Source organism: Moschus berezovskii, chromosome 4 (genome assembly GCF_049115385.1).
Source record: "Moschus berezovskii isolate FMDL1 chromosome 4, NW_MosBer_1.0, whole genome shotgun sequence".
NCBI lineage: Eukaryota > Metazoa > Chordata > Mammalia > Artiodactyla > Moschidae > Moschus > Moschus berezovskii.
The window spans coordinates 113,857,553-113,880,900 of record NC_142463.1 but is presented as its reverse complement, the minus strand read 5'-3'; the positions used below and the strand labels follow the sequence as shown (position 1 = coordinate 113,880,900).

The 23,348-nt window shown below is 39.3% G+C and overlaps 2 protein-coding genes across 2 annotated transcripts in view; both read left to right on the top strand.

Moving 5' to 3' along the window:
• The first annotated feature begins 4,615 nt into the window (after positions 1 to 4,615).
• On the top strand, positions 4,616 to 5,560 carry OR6K2 (olfactory receptor family 6 subfamily K member 2). Its single transcript, XM_055401449.2, has one exon. It carries the CDS (start codon positions 4,616 to 4,618, stop codon positions 5,558 to 5,560), a length of 945 nt encoding a protein of 314 aa, XP_055257424.2.
• A 9,389-nt stretch (positions 5,561 to 14,949) lies between these two features.
• Positions 14,950 to 23,348, top strand: part of SPTA1 (spectrin alpha, erythrocytic 1) — a 70,190-nt gene continuing 61,791 nt past the window's right edge. The window contains exons 1-6 of the mRNA XM_088834961.1: positions 14,950 to 15,166; positions 16,379 to 16,618; positions 17,651 to 17,776; positions 19,352 to 19,492; positions 20,500 to 20,646; positions 22,763 to 22,896. Of these exons, the coding sequence (XP_088691087.1) occupies positions 16,382 to 16,618; positions 17,651 to 17,776; positions 19,352 to 19,492; positions 20,500 to 20,646; positions 22,763 to 22,896 (785 nt within the window). The 5' untranslated portion in view covers positions 14,950 to 15,166; positions 16,379 to 16,381. The remainder of the gene's footprint in view (positions 15,167 to 16,378; positions 16,619 to 17,650; positions 17,777 to 19,351; positions 19,493 to 20,499; positions 20,647 to 22,762; positions 22,897 to 23,348) is intronic.

Sequence of the window (23,348 nt, the reverse complement as noted above, 5' to 3'; positions counted from 1 at the left end):
ATTCACCCATCCGAGTCCATTTTAGTTCACTGATTCTTAAAACGTCAATATTCACTCTTGCCATCACTGGTTTGACCACTTCCAATTTGCCTTGATTCATGGACCTAATAATCCAGGTTCCTATGAGATATTCGGAGAAGACAATGGCAACCCACTCCAGTACTCTTGCCTAGAAAATCCCATGGATGGAGGAGCCTGGTAGGTTGCAGCCCATGGGGTCTCGAAGAGTCGGACATGACTGAGCAACTTCACTTTCACTTTTCACTTTCATGCATTGGAGAAAGAAATGGTAACCCACTCCGTGTTCTTGCCTGGAGAATCCCAGGGAAGGGGGAACCTGGTGGCCTGCCATCTATGGGGTCACACAGAGTCAGACACGACTGAAGCGACTTAGCAGCAGCAGCAGCTATGCAGTATAGCTCTTTACAGCATCGGGCTTTATTTCCATCACCAGTTACATCCACAACTGGGTGTTGTCTTTGCTTTGACTCTGTCTCTTCATTCTTTTTGGAGTTATTTCTCCACTGATCTCCCATAGTGTATTGAGCACCTACTGACCTGAGGAGTTTATCTTTCAGTGTCCTATTTTTTGGCCTTTTCATATTGTTCATGGGGTTCTCAAGGCAAGAATACTGAAGTGGTTTGCCTTTCCTTTCTCTAGTGGACCATGTTTTGTCAGAACTCCCCACAATCACCAGTCCATCTTGGGTGGCCCTACATGACCTTGTTCATAATTTCATTGAGTTAGACAGGGCTGTGGTCCATGTGATCAGTTTGGTTAGTTTTTTGTTATTGCGATTTTCATTCTGTCTGCCTTCTGATGGAGAAGGATAAGAGGCTTATGGAAGCTTCCTGATGGGAGAGACTGATTGAGGGGTAAACGCTTCTGGTCTTGTTCTGATGGGTGGGGCTATGCTCTTTAATCCAATTTTCTGTTGATGGGCAGGGCTGTGTTCCCTCCCTGTTGTTTGATCTGAGACCAAATTATGGTGGAGGCAATGACAATAATGGCGACCTCCATGGAAAGGTCCCATGCACGCACTGCTGCACTCGGTGCCCCGACTCCGTAGCAGGCCACCGTAGACCCCTGCCTCCACTGGGGACTCCTGAACACTCACAGGCAAGTCTGGGTCAGTCTCTCATGGGCTCACTGCTCCTTTCTCCTGGGTCCTGGTGCCCACAAGGTTCTGTTTGTGCCCTCCAAGAATCTGTTTCCCCAGTCCTGGGTAAGTTCTGGCAGCTCTATGGAGGGGTTAATGGTGACCTCCCCCAAGAGGGTTTATGCCATACCCAGGTCTGATGCCTCTAGAGCCCCTGTCCCTAAAGCAGGTCCCTGATGACCTGTACCTTCACAGGAGACACTCAAACACAGTTCTAGCTCAGTATCTGTTGGGTCTCTGAGCTCTGGTGCACACAGGGTTTGTTTGAGCCCTCTGAGCATCTCTGGCGGGTAAGGGATTTGATTCTAAACTCAATTTCGCCCCTGCTACCATTTTGCTGGGTGGGATTCCTCCTTTGCTCTTGGACGTGGGTTATCTTTTATTGGTGAGATCCAACATTTTCCAGTCGATGGTTGTTCAGAAGGGAGTTGCAATTTTGGAGTTCTTGTAGGAGAAGATGAGTGCACATCCTTCTACTCTGCCATCTGCATTAACATTCTTCAAATGTGACTCTTGGAATTTCCGCTTTCAATTTATTTAAAAGTTAATCCAGTCAGAAGTACCATAAAAAAGAAAGTAAACAAACAAACAGAAGCACACTTATTGCAATGTCTCAGACTCCTGGATTATCTCATTTGTCCTGGATTTGAGTTACCTCAGATTGGGCTTCTCCTAATTACCAGCTTGAACTTTTTTCCTAATTGGAACTATTATAAGAAGGATTTTTTCCAACTTATTTTAAATCACTAGTGTAGTATTCTCAGGAGAGTCCATCTTCCTATTCTAGCTAGGCTTAGGAAGATACACAGGTGTACACAAAGGGGCAGGGTAGAAGAAGAGAGCTCCATAGGGATAGTCAGATCTCTTTATCACTGACTGATGAAGGAAATATAGTTTAGGTGGAAGACTCAGGGTAGAAAGATAGCAGAAGAGCAAAGGAAGCTTGGCTCAGTAGCTCTATATGGTTGACCACATTAGGGTAGGGAAAGATAGAGTCTTCACCCATGTTTATTCCAAGCTCAGAACCCAACAGCAGCAAGGTCAGTAAATTATCTAATTCGGGGAAGTTGGGAGATATCTAGGGAAAGGAAAACACTTACACAGGAAAATAGACAGTCCTAGTGTGCAGGTAGAAACTGTGAGTAACTATTGGTAAGACTGGGCAAGGAGGAATCAGGAACTTCTCCTGCATTGCAGGCAGATTCTTTACTGACTGAACTACCAGGGAAGCCCTGTTATAAGCAAGTTAGTACAAAGCATAAATATTTATAAATTTCCCAAGAAATAGGAGGGATAAAGTGGGGCTAAAACTCATGAGATGGCTTTAAAACAACAAATGAGCATTGTGATTGATTTCTGAAATGTTTCAGGAATCAAGTGAGATTTCCAGTTTGTTGTGAAGCATTAATATCATTGACAATTGTACTAGACTTTACTGAGATTTGGAAAAGATAGAGAAGTGTTCATTGGGAGAAATCTGAGTTTTTCTTTTTGATTTCCATCTCTCTTATCTTTCTTCTACTTAGCCACGTCTTTTCAGTAGAATGAGTAATTAGTTCTGCTCAGAGGCTGGGTCTGCTTAGAGGCTCTTTCTTGAATGAGTAGACTGGTTCAGTTTGTAGGACCCTGTCTTAAAGGCCATAGTCACAATAAGTAGGGACTACTACTGGGGCATCAAGTCTTATGGGAAAGATCAGATATGTATATGAAAAAATCAAGAATACTTGAAAAAATTTAAAATTAAAAGATACATAGACATATAAATATTACAGGAAATAGAGTGATTTCTATTACGTGTGGAATTATCTTGTTAAAATTGGAAAAGACACATGTGTTGGGCTGGCCAAAAAGTTCATTTGGGCTTTTCCCATAACATCTTATGGAAAAATCTGAATGAATTTTTTGGTCAACCCAATAGAATTTGGCTAGTATAAAGAGAAGGTAGAGCTTGTAAAGAACAAGAGGCTATTTCATGCAGAGGAGATTTTTTCAGGAATGCTCAGAGACCAGAAACTGAAAGTGACATGTTTGGATTAACAGCAGGTTTAATAAATTGGATTGGAAATGAACAATTTTTTATAGCAACAGTAGACAAGATGGCTTTGTTTTCTGCTAAAATAGCAAAAATGTCATTTCAGTACAATACTAAAGAAAGATGATGCAGTTGGGAGTTTTATGGGCCTTAGTCACATAATCAGGCATCCTGGTGGCTCAGATGGTAAAGAATCTGCCTGTAATACAGACACCTGGGTTCGCTCCTTCATAGGGAAGATCTCCTGGAGAGGGAAATGACTCCAGTATTCTTGCCTGGAGAATTCCATGGAGAGAGGAGCCTGGCAGGCTACAGTCCAATGGATCATAAAGAGTGAGACATATCTAAGCAGTTAACATGTTCATTTTCAGTCACATAATAAATGAACAAATACATCTATAGATAATATGAATAAGAGAACATTAATAAAGTGCCCTTTCCTAATGTACCATGAGATTATTAATAAATGACAGACAAAAGTGAAGCTTATTTTTTCCTTTTGCAGTGATTATAAAACTGTTATCCTAGATAATCTGAGATTTTTTTTTTAAAGAAAAAACAATTTGGAAGAAGAACGTGGTAAGAATGTAAAATTTAAATATAAGCATGGAAGGGGAGTTACTTCAGTAAACTGATATTATAGCAAGATTAGTCTTGAGGGAAAAGAGGCTTGTATGAAAATAGTAAGACTGGAAGTAGAAACCTTTGGTAACCTATTACAATAATGTAAGCATTATTACTAAGCATCGAATTAGGGGTAAGATAAAAGAAATAAAATGTATTGGTAATACAACAGAAAAAAGTTAAGCAGACTTTGATGATTAATTCAGTTTGAGACAGAAGACAATAGAAGCAAAAATGTGTAAAGTTGGTATTTAGAAGAACCAAGAAATAAGGAAATCAGCAAGGGAAGCTGGTTGAGTGTTGGGTATAAGTATGGTATATTAATTTACTAAAGCTTTCATAACAAAGTATCAGACTAAGTGACTTGAACAACAAGAGTTTATTTTCTCACAGTTCTAAAAGCTAGGAAGTCTGATATTAAGATTTTGGCAGAGTTGATTCCTTTCAAGGTCTTTCTTCTTGGCTTATAGGTGATTGCCTTTTCCTTGACTTTTCTCAGGATGAAGACTAGTAAGCTAAGTTTTAACAAGCCCTCCAAGTGATCCTGATGCCTGATAAATTTTGAGAATTATTAATCTAATATAGGGCTGTGCTTTCTGATTGAATTTTTTTCCACACTCCAATTTTAGTTGTAAGCATCTATGGAATATGGAATATTCCTTCTTCTTCTACACTCCCAAGACAGGGATTTATCCAGATGCTGGCATTTTGTAAGTATACTTACTCTATGATGAGTGGTAGACATTGCCTAGAAAGTTTGAGTGCAGTAGGATTTGAAAGCCTCATTTCTCACCTGGAGATGGAGAATGCCAATCAAACCACTGCTCATGAGTTTATCTTCTCTGCTTTCCCTTATTCCTGGAGAGATTCTGTCATCTGTTTTGTTCTACTGCTCCTCATTTATGCATTCATTGTTGTTGGAAATGTGGTCATCATCACAGTGGTCCAGATGAATATTCATCTCCACACTCCCATGTACTTCTTTATCAGTGCCCTTTCTTTCCTGGAGATCTGGTATACCACTGCTACCATACCAAAGATGCTCTCTTGCCTGCTTCGTGAGAAGAGCATTTCCTTAAATGGCTGTCTCCTGCAGATGTATTTCTTCCATTCCACAGGCATCAGTGAAGTTTGTCTCTTGACAGCTATGGCCTTTGACCGCTACCTGGCCATCTGCAGCCCTCTTCATTACTCTACCATCATGACCCCAAAGCTCTGTGCCTGGCTGACTTTAGGTTGCTGTGTTTGTGGTTTTGTCACACCCCTTCCTGAGATTGCCTGGATCTCCACACTGCCATTTTGTGGCTCTAATCACCTGGAGCATATCTTCTGTGACTTCCTCCCCGTACTACGCCTGGCCTGCACAGACACACAAGCCATCCTCATGATTCAGGTAGTGGATGTTGTCCATGCAGTGGAGATTATTACAGCTGTGACGCTCATCTTCATGTCCTACGTTGGCATCGTGGCTGTAATTCTACGTATTCGTTCCACTGAGGGCCGTCGCAAGGCCTTTTCCACATGCGTCTCCCACCTCACTGTATTTCTGCTCTTCTTTGGCAGTGTGGCTCTCATGTACCTACGCTTCTCTGCCACCTACTCCTTATTCTGGGATACAGCCATTGCTCTGGCCTTTGCAGTGGTGTCCCCATTTTTCAACCCCATTATCTATAGCCTGAGGAATAAAGAGATAAAGGAAGCCATAAAAAAGCACATGAGTCAAGCTAACATCTTTTTTTCATAAGACCAGGGACTTCAAATAAGAGCTAGTGTTTGGGAGTCTATATAATTGTTAGAGTCTTTTTATCCTCAGCTCTCTTTCATCTGTCTTTGATTGAAACTGGTCTCCCAAAGGTCACCAATAAACAAAATTGACTAATAACTGAATTCAATAGTTTTTTTCAACCATTATTCAATTTGACACATTTTTAAAAAATTATTTATTTTAATTGGAGGCTAATTACTTTACGGAATCGAGATTGCTGGGAGAAATATCAATAACCTCAGATATGCAGATGACACCACCCTTATGGCAGAAAGTGAAGAGGAACTCAAAAGCCTCTTGATGAAAGTGAAAGAGGAGAATGAAAAGGTTGGCTTGAAGCTCAACATTCAGAAAACAAAGATCATGGCAACTGGTCCCATCACTTCATGGGAAATAGATGGAAAAACAGTGGAAACAGTGTCAGACTTTATTTTTTTGGGCTCCAAAATCACTGCAGATGCTGATTGCAGCCATGAATTTAAAAGACGCTTACTCCTTGGAAGGAAAGTTATGACCAACCTTGATAGTACATTAAAAAGCAAAGACATTACTTTGCCAACAAAGGTCCATTTAGTCAAGGATACGGTTTATCCAGTGGTCATGTATGGATGTGAGAGTTGGACTGTGAAGAAAGCTGATCGCCAAAGAATTGATGCTTTTGAACTGTGGTGCTGGAGAAGACTCTTGAGAGTCCCTTGGACTGCAAGGAGATCCAACCAGTCCATTCTAAAGGAGATCAATCCTGGGTGTTCATTGGAAGGACTGATGCTGAAGCTGAAATTCCAATACTTTGGCCACCTCATGTGAAGAGTTGACTCACTGGAAAAGACTCTGATGCTGGGAAAGATTGGGGGCAGGAGGAGATGGGGACGACAGAGAATGAGATGGCTGGATGGCATCACTGACTCGATGGACATGAGTTTGAGTGAACTCCAGGAGTTGGTGATGGACAGGGAGGCCTGGCGTGCTGTGATTCATGGGGTCACAAAGAGTCGGACACGACTGAGCGACTGAACTGAACTGAATTACTTTAAATTATTGTATTGGTTTTGCCATACATTGACATGAATCTGCCCTGGGTGTACATGTGTTCCCCATCTTGAAACTCCCTCCCACCTCCCTCCCCATCCCATCCCTCTGATTCATCCCAATGCACCAGCCCTGAGCACCCTGTATCATGCATCGAACCTAGACTGGTGATTCATTTCACATATGATAATATACATGTTTCAGTGCCATTCTCCCAAATCATACCACCCTTGCCCTCTCCCACAGAGTCCAAAAGACTGTTCTATACATCTGTGTTGCTTTTTCTGTCTTGTATACAGGGTTATCGTTATCATCTTTCTAAATTCCATATATATGCATATACATAACGGAGTATTACTCAGCAATTAAAAAGAATACATTTGAATCAGTTCTAATAAGGTGGATGAAACTGGATCCTATTATACAGAGTGAAGTAAGCCACAAAGAAAAACACCAATTTGACACATTTTGAATCAGACTTTGTTGAGTAGGTTTTCTGCCACTCGATTTCTCCAAGATAATTTAACTTGTGGAAATAATTGGGGTAAAAATTGCATTTTAATACAGTCAAGACATATGATTATAAGATATGGTAACTGAGCAAACATCTTCATAAGACTAAGTTCTCTCGATGGTACTTACAATGAATATACTTGAAGAATAATCTTTTTTCTAATCAAATGTCCATGTGTTGATAAATAGCAGTCTAGATGCTTTTCAGTAGGTTCAATTATGAGTCCCTTGTATGATTTTTATCTTGGCAGTACTACACAATATTAATTCCATTCTGGGTCAATCACAGGGACTAAGGCCTGCATCCAACTCTAACGAGCCTATGTGTCAAGTTAGTGGAGGTTGATTTGGTGAATACCAAATTAACTTCATTAATATTGATGACCACTAGAAATGAAGAGAAAAGATAGGCCTCTTTAAAATTGACATAGCGAGAAGCCCCATAAAGGAGTTGGTTGCAGTTTTGTGGTAGTTAAAGACCATGGCAAAGAATCTCAGGCCAAGAAGTTCATTGAAGAAAATTTTAAATGCAATAAATGAACAAACAAAAACCTCGACTCTAAGAAAAGTAAAGTAATATAAGCAATCTATTAATTAGCTAATCAATATTATTTCATGATACATTGAAAAATGTAATCCTTGGTTTCACTGTAATAGCGTGTAAAGTACTTATTAATGAAGCAGAAATATCAATAAATGTCTATTTAGTGAATAAACCAGTATCATCTTGCTGTATTCAGATTGTTCCAGCCAATTGATCTACCATATTGGACAACAGGACTTCCCTTTTAACCTCTTCTCCCTTGGGTTTCAGGATGCTAGACTCCATTTTATTTTAAATCTTTATTTGAGGGCTCTTTCTCTTATGAATCCTTCTCTTTATACATGCTTCATAAAGGGTGCTTTTCTCCAGGGCCCACACCTCAGAGGTGATGCAATAATAAAGCTGATGACTATGCAAATGTTAATAGATTTTCACTTTTCCGTAGCCCACGTACAGGAATCCTATGGTTGTCAGCCTTACTTCCCCACTAATATGCCACAGCCATGCCCTCATCCTCATCCCTAAATCTTATGATACTCAAGAATCAGATGCAAACACAGAAGTTAAGGGAAAGGTCTTATGAGAAGAGGCTAATGCTATCTAAAAGAACTCAGAGAGCAAGAACATGAGAGAAAAGTCACAGTTTGTGGCTGGAGAGGTCTTGGTAAATGGAAGCCATCAGAAAATATACTTGACATAAGAAAACAAGGAAAAGAAAAAAAGGAAACAAGAAGTGTTCTTGTGTTTAAATAATGTGTTTCTAATGTTCTACTTTTAATGTTTTTAATAAAACATGAGGAATGAAATTACAGATTGATTGACTAATTATTTAACTATAATTTTCTAAGTGCAATTATTGTTCCAGAATTGATATACAAAAATTCCAGAATATGAAAGGGTTATGCAGTTTTCGTATCTGTTTTTCCTTTTTTAAGATTTTATAATATATAATCTATTTCTCAAGTAAAGTTCAATTAACAATCCAGTTTAGAAGAATAAAGAGAATTTTATTTGAACCAAACTGAGCATTATAACTAGGGTTACAGACTCTCAGAAAACTCTGAGAACTATTTCACCTGTTAGTGGTCAGAGGCACAGTCAGATACATTTTCAAGACAAAGGATCATGCATCAAATGACATACTGATGTATTACATAAAGTTCAACAAGGATATATAGTCCAGGTTGTATATTGTCACCCTGCTTATTTAACTTATATGCAGAGTACATCATGAGGAACGCTGGGCTGGAAGAAGCACAAGCTGGAATCAAGATTGCTGGGAGAAATATCAATAACCTCAGATATGCAGAGGACACTACCCTTATGGCAGAAAGTGAAGAGGAACTCAAAAGCCTCTTGATGAAAGTGAAAGAGGAGAGTGAAAAGGTTGGCTTGAAGCTCAACATTCAGAAAACAAAGATTATGGCATCTGGTCCCATCTTCATGGGAAATAGATGGAAAAACAGTGGAAACAGTGTCAGACTTTATTTTTTGGGGCTCCAAAATCACTGCAGATGCTGATTGCAGCCATGAAATTAAAAGACGCTTGCTCCTTGAAAGGAAAGTTATGACCAACCTAGATAGTATGTTAAAAAGCAGAGACATTACTTTGACAACCAAGGTCCGTCTAGTCAAGGCAATGGTTTTTCCAGTGGTCACGTATGGATGTGAGAGTTGGACTGTGAAGAAAGCTGATCGCCGAAGAATTGATGCTTTTGAACTGTGGTGTTGGAGAAGACTCTTGAGAGTCCCTTATACTGCAAGGAGATCCAACCAGTCCATTCTAAAGGAGATCAATCCTGGGTGTTCATTGGAAGGACTGATGCTGAAGCTGACACTGCAATACTTTGGCCACCTCATGCGACGAGTTGCCTCACTGGAAAAGACTCTGATGCTGGGAAAGGTTGGGGGCAGGAGGAGAAGGGGACGATGGAGAATGAGATGGCTGGATGGCATCACCGACTCTGTGGACATGAGTTTGAGTGTACTCCGGGAGTTGGTGATGGACAGGGAGGCCTGGCGTGCTGTAATTCATGGGGTCGCGGAGAGTCGGACACGACTGAGCGACTGAACTGAACTGAACTGAACCGTTAGAACTGGACATGGAACAACAGACTGGTTCCAAATAGGAAAAAGAGTACGTCAAGTTTGTATATTGTCACCTTGCTTATTTAACTTCTATGCAGAGTACATCATGAGGAACGCTAGGCTGGAAGAAGCACAAGCTGGAATCAAGATTGCCAGGAGAAATATCAATAACCTCAGATATGCAGATGACACCACCCTTACGGCAGAAAGTGAAGAGGAACTAAAAAGCCTCTTGATGAAAGTGAAAGAGGAGAATGAAAAAGTTGCCTTGAAGCTCAACATTCAGAAAACTAAGATCATGGCATCTGGTGCCATCACTTCATGGGAAATAGATGGGAAAACAGTGGAAACAGTGTCAGACTTTATTTTTTTGGGCTCCAAAATCACTGCAGATGCTGATTGCAGCCATGAAATTAAAAAATGCTTACTCCTTGGAAGGAAAGTTATGAGCAAGGTAGATAGCATATTAAAAAGCAGAGACATTACATTGCCAACCAAGGTCCGTCTAATCAAGGCTATAGAGAAGGCAATGGCAAGCCACTCCAGTACTCTTGCCTGGAAAATCCCATGGATGGAGAAGCCTGGTAGGCTGCAGTCCGTGGGGTCACTAAGGGTCAGACATGACTGAGCGACTTCACTTTCACTTTTCACTTTCACACATTGGAGAATGAAATGGCAACCCACTCCAGTGTTCTTGCCTGGAGAATCCCAGGGACGGGGGAGCCTGGTGGGCTTCCGTCTATGGGGTCGCACAGAGTCGGATACGACTGAAGTGACTCAGCAGCAGCAGCAATCAAGGCTATGGTTTTTCCTGTGGTCATGTATGGATGGGAGAGTTGGACTGTGAAGAAAGCTGATCGCCAAAGAATTGATGCTTTTGAACTGTGGTGCTGGAGAAGACTCTTGAGAGTCCCTTGGACTGCAAGGAGATCCAACCAGTCCATTCTAAAGGAGATCAGACCTGGGTGTTCATTGGAAAGACTGAAGCTAAAGCTGAAACTCCAATACTTTAGCCACCTCATGCGAAGAGTTGACTCACTGGAAAAGACTCTGATGCTGGGAGGGATTGGGGGTAGGAGGAGAAGGGGACGACAGAGAATGAGATGGCTGGATGGCATCACTGATTCGATGGAGGTGAGTTTGAGTGAACTCCGGGAGTTGGTGATGGACAGGGAGGCCTGGCGTGCTGTGATTCATGGGGTCGTGGAGAGTCGGACACGACTGGGCGGCTAAACTGAACTGAATGGAAGCATTTACAAAGCAAGCATCAAGTCATTATGACTCTTCACAGAGCTGGGAAATAACAATATTTATTTTAAAAGGAGTTACAATGCTAGGGTCAGAAGATAGGAAAACGTGATCTTCACTGCCCAGCAGACATCCCATCTTTGCGAAGTTCTTTTTGTCATGTAATGCAAGTGCACACTGCACATTTGGGAGAGAGAGAGAATGCCCAAATGGACACATAGAGAGAATTTTATGTTGAAATTTTCTAGTTGTGCCTTAAAATATAAACTTTGTTTATCACTTTCCTGAAAAAGAAAATGAAAGTGTTAGTCACTAAGTTGTGTCTGACGACTCTTTGCCACCCCGTGGACTGTAGCCTGTCAGGCTCCTCTGTCCACAGAATTCTCCAGGCAATCATACTGGAGTAAGTTTCCATTTTCTACTCTAAGGAATCTTCCCAACCCGGGGATTGAACCTGAGTCTCCCACACTTAGGGCAGATTTACCATCTATTACTTTCCTAGTCCCTCAAATTTTATCCTTGTCTTTTATCTTTATCATTATCACTTATTTGTCATTATAACTTATAAATTATCTATAGATTATATTATGATTATTATTGTTGTATCATTATCATTTATCACTTATAATGTCATTTATAAATAACATTTATATATATTATATAAATGACATTTATGCCATTGTTGTTTATCATTGTCTCTAAAAATTTATATAGCTGAAACTTCCACACTTTCTCACCTTTAGTCTGCTCTTCTAACTGAGACTACATTATTTCTTAAAACTTAGATAGTATTGCCTTACTACTCTGTTTAAAAACATTCTAAGATTAAACACACTCTCACTCCATATTGCAAATGTAATTTTACTAGCTAAATTGTGTATGTGTACATGCTATTCCAGTGTTTTGAATAAAAACAATTTCAAATTGAGGGAAAAGCTAAAGGAAAAGAAACAGCATACAGCAGGGTCTGATGGTCAAAAGTAAGAATACCATTCAGAGGGGAGATCACTGTGCTGATCTACTGGTGGAACTTCTTACATGATTTTTTTTTTTTTAATTCACGTTACTGAGGATTGAGCAGTGAGTTCTCTTACACTGTGTTCCACCTCACCAACCTATTTATTATCTGATATTTGTGGAAGATTATATTAAATAAGGAGCTTCCCAGGTGGTGCTAGTGATAAAGAATCTGCCTGCCAATGTAGGAGACCCCAGTTTGATTCCTGGGTTGGGAAGATCCCCTGGAAAAGGGATAGGCTACCCACTCCAGTATTCATGGGCTTCCTTGGTGACTCAGATGGTAAAGAGTCCACCTGCAATGCAGGAGACCTGGGTTCGATCCCTGGGTTGGGAAGACCCCCTGGAGGAGGGCATGGCACTTCGCACCAGTATTCTTGCCTAGAGCATCCTCACGGCATAGGAGCCTGGTGGGCTATGGTCCATGGGATCATATAGAATCAGATTCAACTGAGCAACTAAGAACAGCACAGCACATCTTTGGAGAACTTGAGGTAATAAGAGCTAAAATGAACATTGTTCACTGCAAAGTGGTCTTTCTTTCTTTCTTTTTCTTTTTGAATGACAATATTTAATATTTTAAATTTAGGAGACAAACACTGGAGGCTTCTTAAGATGAGAACTCACTCTGGAGAAACAGAAATGAAACAGATGATCAATAAAATAATGATCACCTCTACTCCACAGGAAAACATTTTTTACATTAAAAAATTAGTGTATTTTTCCTTGTTGTTAAATGAGTTAAGAAAATTGAATTCTAAAATTCCACAGTAAGCATGTGAATTTTAGTGTTGCAAATTGGGGACGCTTTAGAATTTGGGGATATAAAGCATCTCTTGGAGTTTCTGAGTCCAGGAAATAAAGATCTGATAACTGAGAAGAGACTCAGGAAAGCTGGGCAGTGCTGATTAAATGAGTATGAGAAGTACAGTTCTGCCCAGAGCTGATAAGCATGATCAAATACAACAGTTATCAAAAGTACTCCCACCCTGTAAAACTGAGTATAAGACTTCTCTTTAATGAAGCTGTCTCTAATGAACTTAGCTTTCCTTGTAATCTCTCAGCACTCATTTATATAATGGGTTAAATACAATTTTAAAGATTGAACAATAAAACACTGACAAACTAAAAAAAAAAAAAACGATTGAACATGATTCTTAACCTCCACAATGTCTCTCATACATTCTTTCCCCGAGTATCCTGTACTCAGGGCCTCTATGTTGTCAGTGCCAATAACCATTCTTGGAAAAATGTAATAGTGGCAAGAAGGTCAGAGGCCCAAGTATTAAACTACCAGGGTTCAAAATTTTCTCATCATGCCCTTCCATCAATCCGAAGGAAGCATCCTGACACTTGTACTAATACATTCCTTAAGATTTGTGTTCATACCTTTAGCATCCAAATTTGATTTTATATCATGAAACTATATGAAAAAAGTAAAGTTAATAGTATACTTTCAAGAAGAAAATTTAAAGCTCTCTCAGTTTCTTTGGGTGAGATGATCCAGGGTGAAGGGACACTAGAAATGCAGAACCTTGGTCTACCCTAATAGACCATGAATACTATATTATTCAAGTTGGATCTACAGTGGAATGATGTTTGACATGGATAGACCCACTGATTTTTAGGAGGATCTGAAGACATCCCAATCTTTTTTTTTTTTTTTTTTTGATATGTTTACTTCATTTCTTAAAAGTTGTATAAAAGAACTATGTGTTTGGAGAATTTCTGCTTTCTTTTCTGTTCATTAAAAATAATACATACAATAAATAGTACGACTTTATCCCAAAGTTTAGAACTTTGTTCCATTTTTTTAGATATTTTATGGCTTTATTAGTTTGTCAAACATTGTTGTTCAGTCGCTCAGCCGTGTCTGACTCTTTGAGATCCCATATACTGCAACACACCAGGCCTCCCTGTCTTTCACTGTGTCCCAGAGTTTACTCAAACTCATGTCCATTGAGTCAGTGATGCCATCCAACCATCTCATCCTCTGTTGCCCGCTTCTCCTCTTACCCTCAATCTTTTGCAGCATCAAGGTCTTTTCCAGTGAGTCGGCTCTTCACATTAGGTGGCCAGAGTATCGGAGCTTTAGCTTCAGAATCAGTCCTTCCGATGAATATTCAGGGTTGATTTCCTTTGGATTGACTGGTTTGATCTCCTTGCAGTCCAAGGGACTCTCAGGAGTCTTCTCCAGCATCACAGTTTGAAAGCATCTATTTTTCAGCACTCAGCCTTCATTATGGTCCAACTCTCACATCTGTACATGACTACTGGAAAAACAAGCAAACAAACATAGCTTTGACTATACAGACCTTTGTCGACAAAGTGATGAGGTATCCTAATTTTTGTTTCACAAAGTGCAAATAAGCAAGCATATATCTTACTTCCTTTGGATTTTAAAAAATCTGATTTAGCTTTACCCTTAATCATTTAAATAAAAGGAACGATCTGTGAGACCAGGAATAAAATTTTCTCCCTATTTTAGCAAAGTCTCTATAGCAAGAATTAGGATGTCTTGCTGCTTAAAGACTGTTGAAAATCTGCAGCTGAGTTTTAATGGAGTTGGTGATTTGTGTTTCTGAGAGACAGGTTGGAACAAGAACCTATGTATGCCTTGAGTTCTTGTAATTCTGTACAGAGTATGAAGAATGGGCAACCCGGAATTCCTTCCTGATTTATAATTCTCAGAAGTAAAATTTAAAGCTAATTGAAGAAACAAAACATAATCTTAACATTGCCCTATGTTATATCTATAACAGTTTTTTTTCTAAGTTTTCATCTAAGAATTTTGCTTTCATTCTGTTTATAAAGTCCTGTTGAAGACCTTTGAGAGCCACAGTCCCCTCAAAGAGCTGAGTCACCCAGCATCTGTGAAAGTTAACAGCTGCCTCAGCTCAGTCTGTCTTCTGAAGATAGGGTAGATTGGAGTTGGCGGGATTCTGGCCCAAGCAAGAGGCTTTTTTTTTGTTGTTTTTATTCTTTGTCTTGCCACATATGTAACGTTTCTTTCATCTCTATCTAAATTAGACTAAACAATTACCTGTGAATTGTTTCTCTTTCTTTCTGGCTCTCTCTTTTGGATACATTTTATTTTGGCAGGTTCTTGACCTTTAGGAAAAACACAACACTTTCCAAAGGAAACCGTGAGTACAGAATTCTTTACTGGACAATTTGTCACCAGTATAATTAGGAAAGCTGTCTACTTTGAACTTTCTGTGAAATCTTTGACAGGATCAGCAAGAATTGTTTCTTGATTCTTAAGAAGGAAGCTTAATTTTAATTCTCTTTTTTATGAATGTATCACTTTAAACTGACCTTGAGTTTGTGACTATATAGCACCAAAATCCAGCAATAACCTGCTTACACAGGTTCACATGGAGAACAACCTGATAACTTGGAGGAAAATAACACACAACAGATGTTTGAGTCTCCATAGAAGGACTTAATTCTGTAACCAAACTAGTAAAGGTCATCCACAGAATAATAATTATGTATAGAAGGAGACTAAAGTCTAAATCTATTTATATTGAATGTTTTCACTGAGGTGAACTAGGAAAAACTGTGCTTATATCCAGATAAATGAAGGTGTATCCTATGGAGATTTTGCTGGATGTTGTCACAAATAAATTGGATCCCACTATTATTGGAAAATAATACGTGATTTTATTTAATAATATAATGTTTTACATTGCAAAAGTCAATTACCAAGATGCTAATAATTTTAAATTTATGGTAATTAGATTGTAAATGTGCTAAATTTTTGATTTGTAATGTTTTGAATAAAGAAAATAAAAAAGTAAATAATATGTTAGTTATATTTTTACAAAATTTTTTTTTTGGACTTTGGGGTATATCATTTGTCAAAATTAATTGCAAGCCATTTTAGTTTATTCATTAAATTAGGTTTATCATGATCAGTACATGTTAACACCTTTTAAGCTTTTGAAAGCAGTAAAATTGTATTTCTTTTTATGCATCTGAAAATGTGATTTTGCTAATTTAAACTTGTTTTCAATTAGCCTAATAATGCATGCTATAGAACTTTATTATTAAGTTTATTAATATGGGCAGATGTTTATGTGAAAAGTTGGAAAAGTATTCTGAATGACCAAGAATTATTAGCCTAAGTTGTAGCTGTATATGGTTAAAATTATATAAATGTACTATAGCCTTTGTAAAAAGAGACTTTTATAGGTATAAAGATATCTGAACCTAAGTGCAACATGAGTAAATGCCTTGAGACATTTAAAAAGACAGAATATTAGAGAGAGAGGGAAAAAAAAGGAAACAAACAAACAAACAGTATACTAGAGACTTGAGAACCAGCAAAAATGTAGAAACTTTTTAACTTGCAGGCCATGGAGAGTGATGGGCCAAAGGTGCTGGAAACAGCAGAAGAGATCCAGGAGAGGCGTCAGGAGGTGTTGACTCGGTACCAGAGGTTCAAGGAACGGGTTGCTGAGAGGGGTCAGAAACTTGAAGATTCCTATCACTACCAAGTTTTCATACGAGATGCAGATGACCATGAGAAATGGATCATGGAGAAAATCAAGATTGCAAGTGATAAAAGCTATGAAGACCCAACAAACATACAGGTTCTTCAGTTTCACTGACTTCCCCGGAGTAGACTCTAAAATCTCTAGGGAGAGAAACATTTTTATAATGTAGGTGTACATCTGGTAAACTCTAGAGGGATGCTGTAATAGAAACATCAGACTTTGGGAACTGTAATTCTGTCTCTAAATAGTCCATGTCTTCAACTCCTTAAGCCTCAATGTCTTATAAATGTAATATTACTCTGAATTTAAACCATGGGCAAAACACTGAGAATTCAAAGAATTTATGATGCACTATGGAATTTCAATATTTGTGACATTAAGGTTGGAATTGAAGTAAAGAGACATAGGTAATTCTGAACCAACTTCTCTTTGCTCTCATCAGAAAGATATGATTTAACCAGGGTTTTTCCCATTGGCTGTTCACGACTCTTGTTAAGTCCAAATGAGAGGTCTTGGTGGAAGCTCCCCTTACTACTTGTATTACAGAATAAGTCATAGTCAGGATCAGAAGAAAGGCTTGTATGCCTAAAATGAGCAATGGATATCAGAAAGGAAGCTCCTAGAAAAAGAACAAAGTATTACCTACTAAATGGATCAATCTATATATGACAACAAGAGCATAATTTGGCATGCAGAAACTTCCCAATTAAAACAAAAGCCACTGTTGTCATGATCATTTTCCTCATTGTTCACTACTTTCAGTAGGATTTAGTTCCACTTTTCTTAAAAGGAAAAATTCTGTGTTACATTATTTCATTTCTACAGTAGGCAATTAAGACTTTAATGTAATATTTATTGGAAATTTCCCAAAGGCAATAAGGACTGAAAAGACCTTATTCTGTGGTCCTGGACATGGGGTCTGGGAATCTTTGAAAACCTATATGTGTTGATTCTGCCACAACCACTTCTTTTAGAATAGGATTCCTCTAGCTATGGTCACAGGTTATCGTTTAGTCTATGCTGGGAAACAGGTAGTTCTGTCTGCAAGAAAACAGAGGAATAAAAGAACTCTTTTATGGTCCAGGAGACCAGGCTCCATTAAGCCATAAACTGATTTCTAATCTTCAGGGGAAATATCAGAAGCATGAATCCTTTGAAGCAGAGGTGCAAGCAAAATCAAGGGTCCTTCCTGATCTGGAAGAAACCAGGGAAACCCGATTTCCTGAGGGGCATTTTGCCCATGAGGACACCAAGGTAAATATATGGTAGGGCTCTGTGAGAGATGCTTCTAGTTGTTGATTATGTTATCAGAGTTTTCATTGATTACAACAGGTATAAACCTGGATACAACTGACTTGGAACCATGGTTCTGCCTCTTATATTTTACTTGGACTGTGGAAGGAAAAAATGATGGGATGTGCTAGTGTTCCTAGGAGTGGGGAGAGGAGCTATGGCACAAAGCTCTCATTGAATAGCGTCGCCTTCCTCCTTATGCCATCACAGGATGGGTTGGCTCAAGATCAAACCCACTTCGACCCAGATGAAGTGGCTTTCCCAAATGTCCTTTCTAATTCTTCTACGCTCAGAGTCCTTGGTGCTTAAACTCTCTAAACAAGGGATGCTCTTTCTTTGACTCTTCTCTGAAACCTTGCTCCCTTTGCCACTGATGCCTCTTTCTCTTCAGAGCTCACATGCTGTGACTACTAGTGTAGCTCTCCAAACCCTTGAGCCCTGAAGATCGATTCCACCACCGTGGAACCCATGATTAACTTATCAGCTTTTTTCCTGAGTTAATTCGTATTTTCTCCTAAAATGTCTGTGTTGATAGAGTCAGTTCAGGTCCTTTTTGTATTAAGTGAAATTATTTTTTACTGTTTAACTGTTTCTAAAATTGTCAAAAGAAATGTGTTACATATTTATAAGTTGGGGGCTGTTTTTCCATATCTAGCATACAAATTCTAGTTCCTTTTGCTGTCCACAAAACATGGTCAGGTGATACAGACTTTAACAAGAGTAAACCTTACTGGAAAGAAGATTCTATAACAAGAATAAGTCAAAGTGTACTTGTTATTAAATAAAACTGATTTGGTCACATTGCACAAAAACCAGTCCCTTACGTTAATTAAAATAGTTGAGAAACAGCTGAAACATCTTCACACCTATCAGAATTACTGAGATTATAGTGATCCTATAGCACTGCAGGATCCATAGATAAATGTACCTTAGAGCCATGAAGTAGTTGAAAAATACAAGATTCTTCAAGACATAGCATAAATGATACCTTCACTTTTACAATATATGTGAAACCTGGTCTTCTACACTAACCCAGCATTAGAGCCCTCAGCTATATAGTCTCAAGTTCTGTTATTGCTTTGGTGACCCTATTTCCTTTGTAAGTCAAAAAAACTTGTAGCTCTCATACCTTCTGACAAACAGTCCGTGCCAAGTTTTTTTCTGTGCCTTTGTCAGTACTCTGAACACCCTCTCTGTATCTTCTGCCTATCAAAATTCTATCTATCCCTCAAGGTAAAATTCAAATGAGCAACTTTTTTAAAATGAATTTTTATTCCATCCTGTTTTGTCATTTGTAATCATTTCATCCTCTAAAACCCCCAAATGTTATTGTTTATTTTTCTTTATGGAAGATCATATGATTTAATAGCTATTCCCATACATGCCCTATCTTCTTTTAAATATTTTTGAGCAATTAATGCACGAGTTAATGGGAAGAGGGATTTTTATCCAGATCCCTCTCTGCACAGGTCTCTGAGTCTATACCTGCTGCTCCACAGCAGGTAATGTGCCTGAGTGGTTTTACTTCTCCCCAAGGGCCTTCTGGAGGAACTGAACCGTCTGTGGGACCTGCTGCTGGAGCTGACCCGGGAGAAGGGTGCCCTGCTGCTGCGGGCCCTGAAACTCCAACAGTACTTCCAGGAGTGTGCTGACATCTTGGAGTGGATTGGAGACAAGGTATAGGACCAAACAGCCTGTATATAGGATTTTCCATCCCTCTAGCCAAGACATCCCATAGCAATATCGACATCCCTGGTGGCTCAGATGGTAAAAATCCGTCTGCAATGCGACAGACCTGGGTTCTGTCCCTGGGTTGGGAAGATCCCCTGGAGAAGAGGATGACTACCACTCCAGTATTCTTGTCTGGATAATTCCATGGACAGAGGAGCCTGGCAGGCTACAGTCCATGGGGTCGCAAGAAGCGACATGCGACACAACTGAGCAAATTTCACTTTCACTTTTTGTAAAGAAGTCAGGGTGTCTGTTCCTGGGCTTAGTTCCTTGGAAGAAAGAGGAATGTTAGCAAAGATTTAGAGGTATTCTGGAAGTAGGCAACATTATAGGAGGATAAGTCTAAATGTATTCATCAGAACATGAAGAAGCCAAGACATACAAAAAAGTGTATATTGAAAGATCATCTAGGATTGACCCCTTCTACCTTCCATGAGCCTTCACCCGTTCTAAATTTTCAATCCTACTCTGGTTCCAACTGAGAGAATTGCCAGTTTTTCCCTTAATCCTTTGTCTCTTAGTACCTATAACTATAGAGGTTTCTATCTTCTATTACTTGAAGAATAACCCTATGGTTAGGACTGAAAATTTACACAGGCAAGCATTTAGCACAATACTTTTGCAAATACTCAGGATGTTGAATTGAGCAGAACCAGGATGAATTACTTTTCATGTTCCAAACCACAAAAAGTTTCTTCCAGGGACATTTTCTGACAATGTCCCTAGTCTTCCCAAAGAATTACCCCAAAGAATACTGTCCCCTGAGTCACAGTGCCCCCTCAGGAAATATACCCTTGCTCTGACTCTTTCTTGAAGGGGTTCTCCCTGGTTCCACCAGTATCACCTTCTGAGTTATCCTGGGACTGTAAATGTAAGCAAGGGTTTTGGGCATTTGACCTGCGGGTATCCCTAAATATTTGCTGGTGACCTGATAGACCTTTCTGTGTCTACAGGAGGTTCTGGTGACATCAGCGGAGCTGGGTGAGGACTGGGAGCGCACAGAGGTTCTGCATAAAAAGTTTGAAGAGTTCCAAGCAGATCTGGCAGTTCGGAAGGAGAGAGTGAATGAAGTCAATCGATACGCCAATGAGTGTGCAGAGGTGAGGTGGGGAATAACAGAGCCAACCTAGGGAAAGGGTTCTGATCTTCAAGAAGATTGCCTGGCCGTTTACAGAAGGGACAAGAAGGATATATAGGATATTGTGAGAAAACAGAGGTAGGCCTGTCCCTGGAGTAACATGCCCAGAGCAGCTTTCTTTCATTTCTGAATGTATCCCTTGCCAGTCTACAGAAATAGAGGTGTGAGTGAGTGAGTGTGCATGGGTTTATGTGAAGAAATTCAGTCCACAATGAAGTTACTCTTGCACTGTGCAGTACATTGATCTCTCATGTTTATGAAGCACCAGAGTAAAGTGGCAAAGAATATAAAATAATGGTGGTTTCTCATAATATATATGATGTCATTAATCAAATTTTTCTGTGCTTTGAGGGGAAAGGAAAAAGAGGCAGATTTGCCTTCATTTACTTAAGAAAGTGCTTAAATAAGCTTTTAATTTCTGAGCATACAAATACTCAGAGTGTGACTAAATACCCTTAACATATGTAAGAACTGGGAAGTCAGTCTGATTTTATATGTATGTGAAGGAATTGAACAGAAACTGCAATAGTTGGCTATCACGCTTTTCCATTTAAGGTTTTATTATCACTGCAGCTATATAATGAGAATGATATTTATGTGTAAGTAGAATCAAGATTTCAGGATTAATGGGTTCTAGAGTAGGGAAAATAAACTATTTCTTAATTTTTTCCAGGCCTCATTTCCAACAGTCTCTAAATTTCTCTAACATGACTGCATTTTTCTTATTGTGCAGATTTTTTTTATCTGTTACTATCCACCAAACCACTACAAAACTTAAAACAGAAAACATCTTATTTTTCCATGGTTAAGTGAGTCAGATTCACTGATTCAGCTGCTCAGCTGGGCCATTCTCCTGATCTCACCTGATACTCTTAAGTAACTGCGGTTACGCAGTGACTCAGTTGGTGTACAGGATCTAAAACAACCTTCCTCCCACGTCTAAGGATTTGGCAAGGATAGTGCGGGCTTTCTCCATATGCTCACTCATCTTTCAGTAGATCATACTTTTAATTTTTTTTTTTAGCAGAGCACAGCTTTATTATTTTTCTATTTTAAACTTTTTATTTAATAAATGGTACAAAGCACAATGCCAAAAACATTAACAGTTAAAATTTCACCAAAAGGAAAAATACTATGGAATACACGGTTATAAAAAGCTACATTAAGTTATTTTACAACTGCCTCAGGCTGCAAAAAGAAAAAAAACCCAATGCCATAACTAAGTTATCCCTCTCTCAAAATAATGCCACTTATGTTATAAACCATGAGCACCCCATCAAAAGATGGGAACTGCTTTTGTTAATTCATATATATATATATATATATATCATACTTTTTAATGTGTTCCAAGAAGGTAAGAACAGAACCTGAAAGACATCTTGAGGCCTACTGGGCCTCAAGTAAAATATTATTTCTACTTATAAAGAAGGAAGAAGAGAATTCTGTCTGAAGAAGCTGCAAATAGAAATGGAAATAGGAATAAACAGGGATAAGAGGGGTAGGGAGACCTGGTATATGGGAACTACTCAAAATTGCCAAGTATCAAAATGGGCTGATGCTGCTAGCTTTATCTGATAAACATAAATCTCATTGCTTCAGATAGTCTGCAAAACTGTATGGACTTTACTGCAAAATTAAATTTATCTGCATGTCTGTCTAGTTCTGGGAAGAGGGAAATAGCTCAAACTATATTCTCAAAGGTATCAGGGCCCCCAAAGAGCCAAATCTCACAGTACTAGAGTTTTGAAAAATTAAGTCAGATATCACAAAAGGAATGTTCTCTTCCTTGGTTTCCAGGATCTTGAGGGAAGCTAGCAGCCATCAACATGATGGAGTTCTGAAAATAATGAGGTTGGGCAACCTATGTTAGTAGACTAGTCTTGAGCTGTGGACAGAAGATACAACATCTGGTGGTTTGGTTTTCTAGATTTTGGTGATGTGGAAAGGGACCAGGGCTAAGGTGAAGTGCAGTATCTGGCTAAACGGCTATCCTCTGCTTCTGACAAAGTATGGACCAGTGTGAAATAAGTGTTTAAAAGTGTTTTCTACATTAGTCCGACACTGACTTACTCCCACAGGAAAAGCATCCTGAGCTGCCCTCGATTAAGACGAAGCAGAAGGAGGTGAATGAAGCCTGGGAACGTCTCCATGGTCTGGCTCTCCAACGACGTAAAATGCTGTCCAGTGCTGCAGACCTCCAGAGATTCAAAAGGTAGGAATCTGGCCACTGAATTGTAGGAAACTGCAATACCACCAGGCTAGGTGTTTGTGTTAGCCTCTGTCTACTGTTAGCAATTAGTGGCCAATACCTTGAGTCAAAGAAAATTATGTTCTTGCCTTTAAGACAACAAGGAACAGAGTAGTTGAAATTGTGATCCAGTCAATAGCCAAGTGTGTTAAATGGAGCTTAAAATAATACAATTAGCACTAGTCAATTAGTGATGGAAGTTATGCAGGGGCAAACGCAGAGAGAGAATGGAGGGTGAGGTTGGGAAGTAGGACATTTGTGAAGAGCTAACCCAGAAGTATATCTGGAAGCTCAGTTGACAGGATGCCCGGGTCTCTACATCTCAATGGAAACCATTAAAGTAGGAACTCTTTTTGAAAATCTTTGTGCATTTACTCTGTTATTGGCTGTACTGGGTCTCGGTTGCTGTGGGCGGG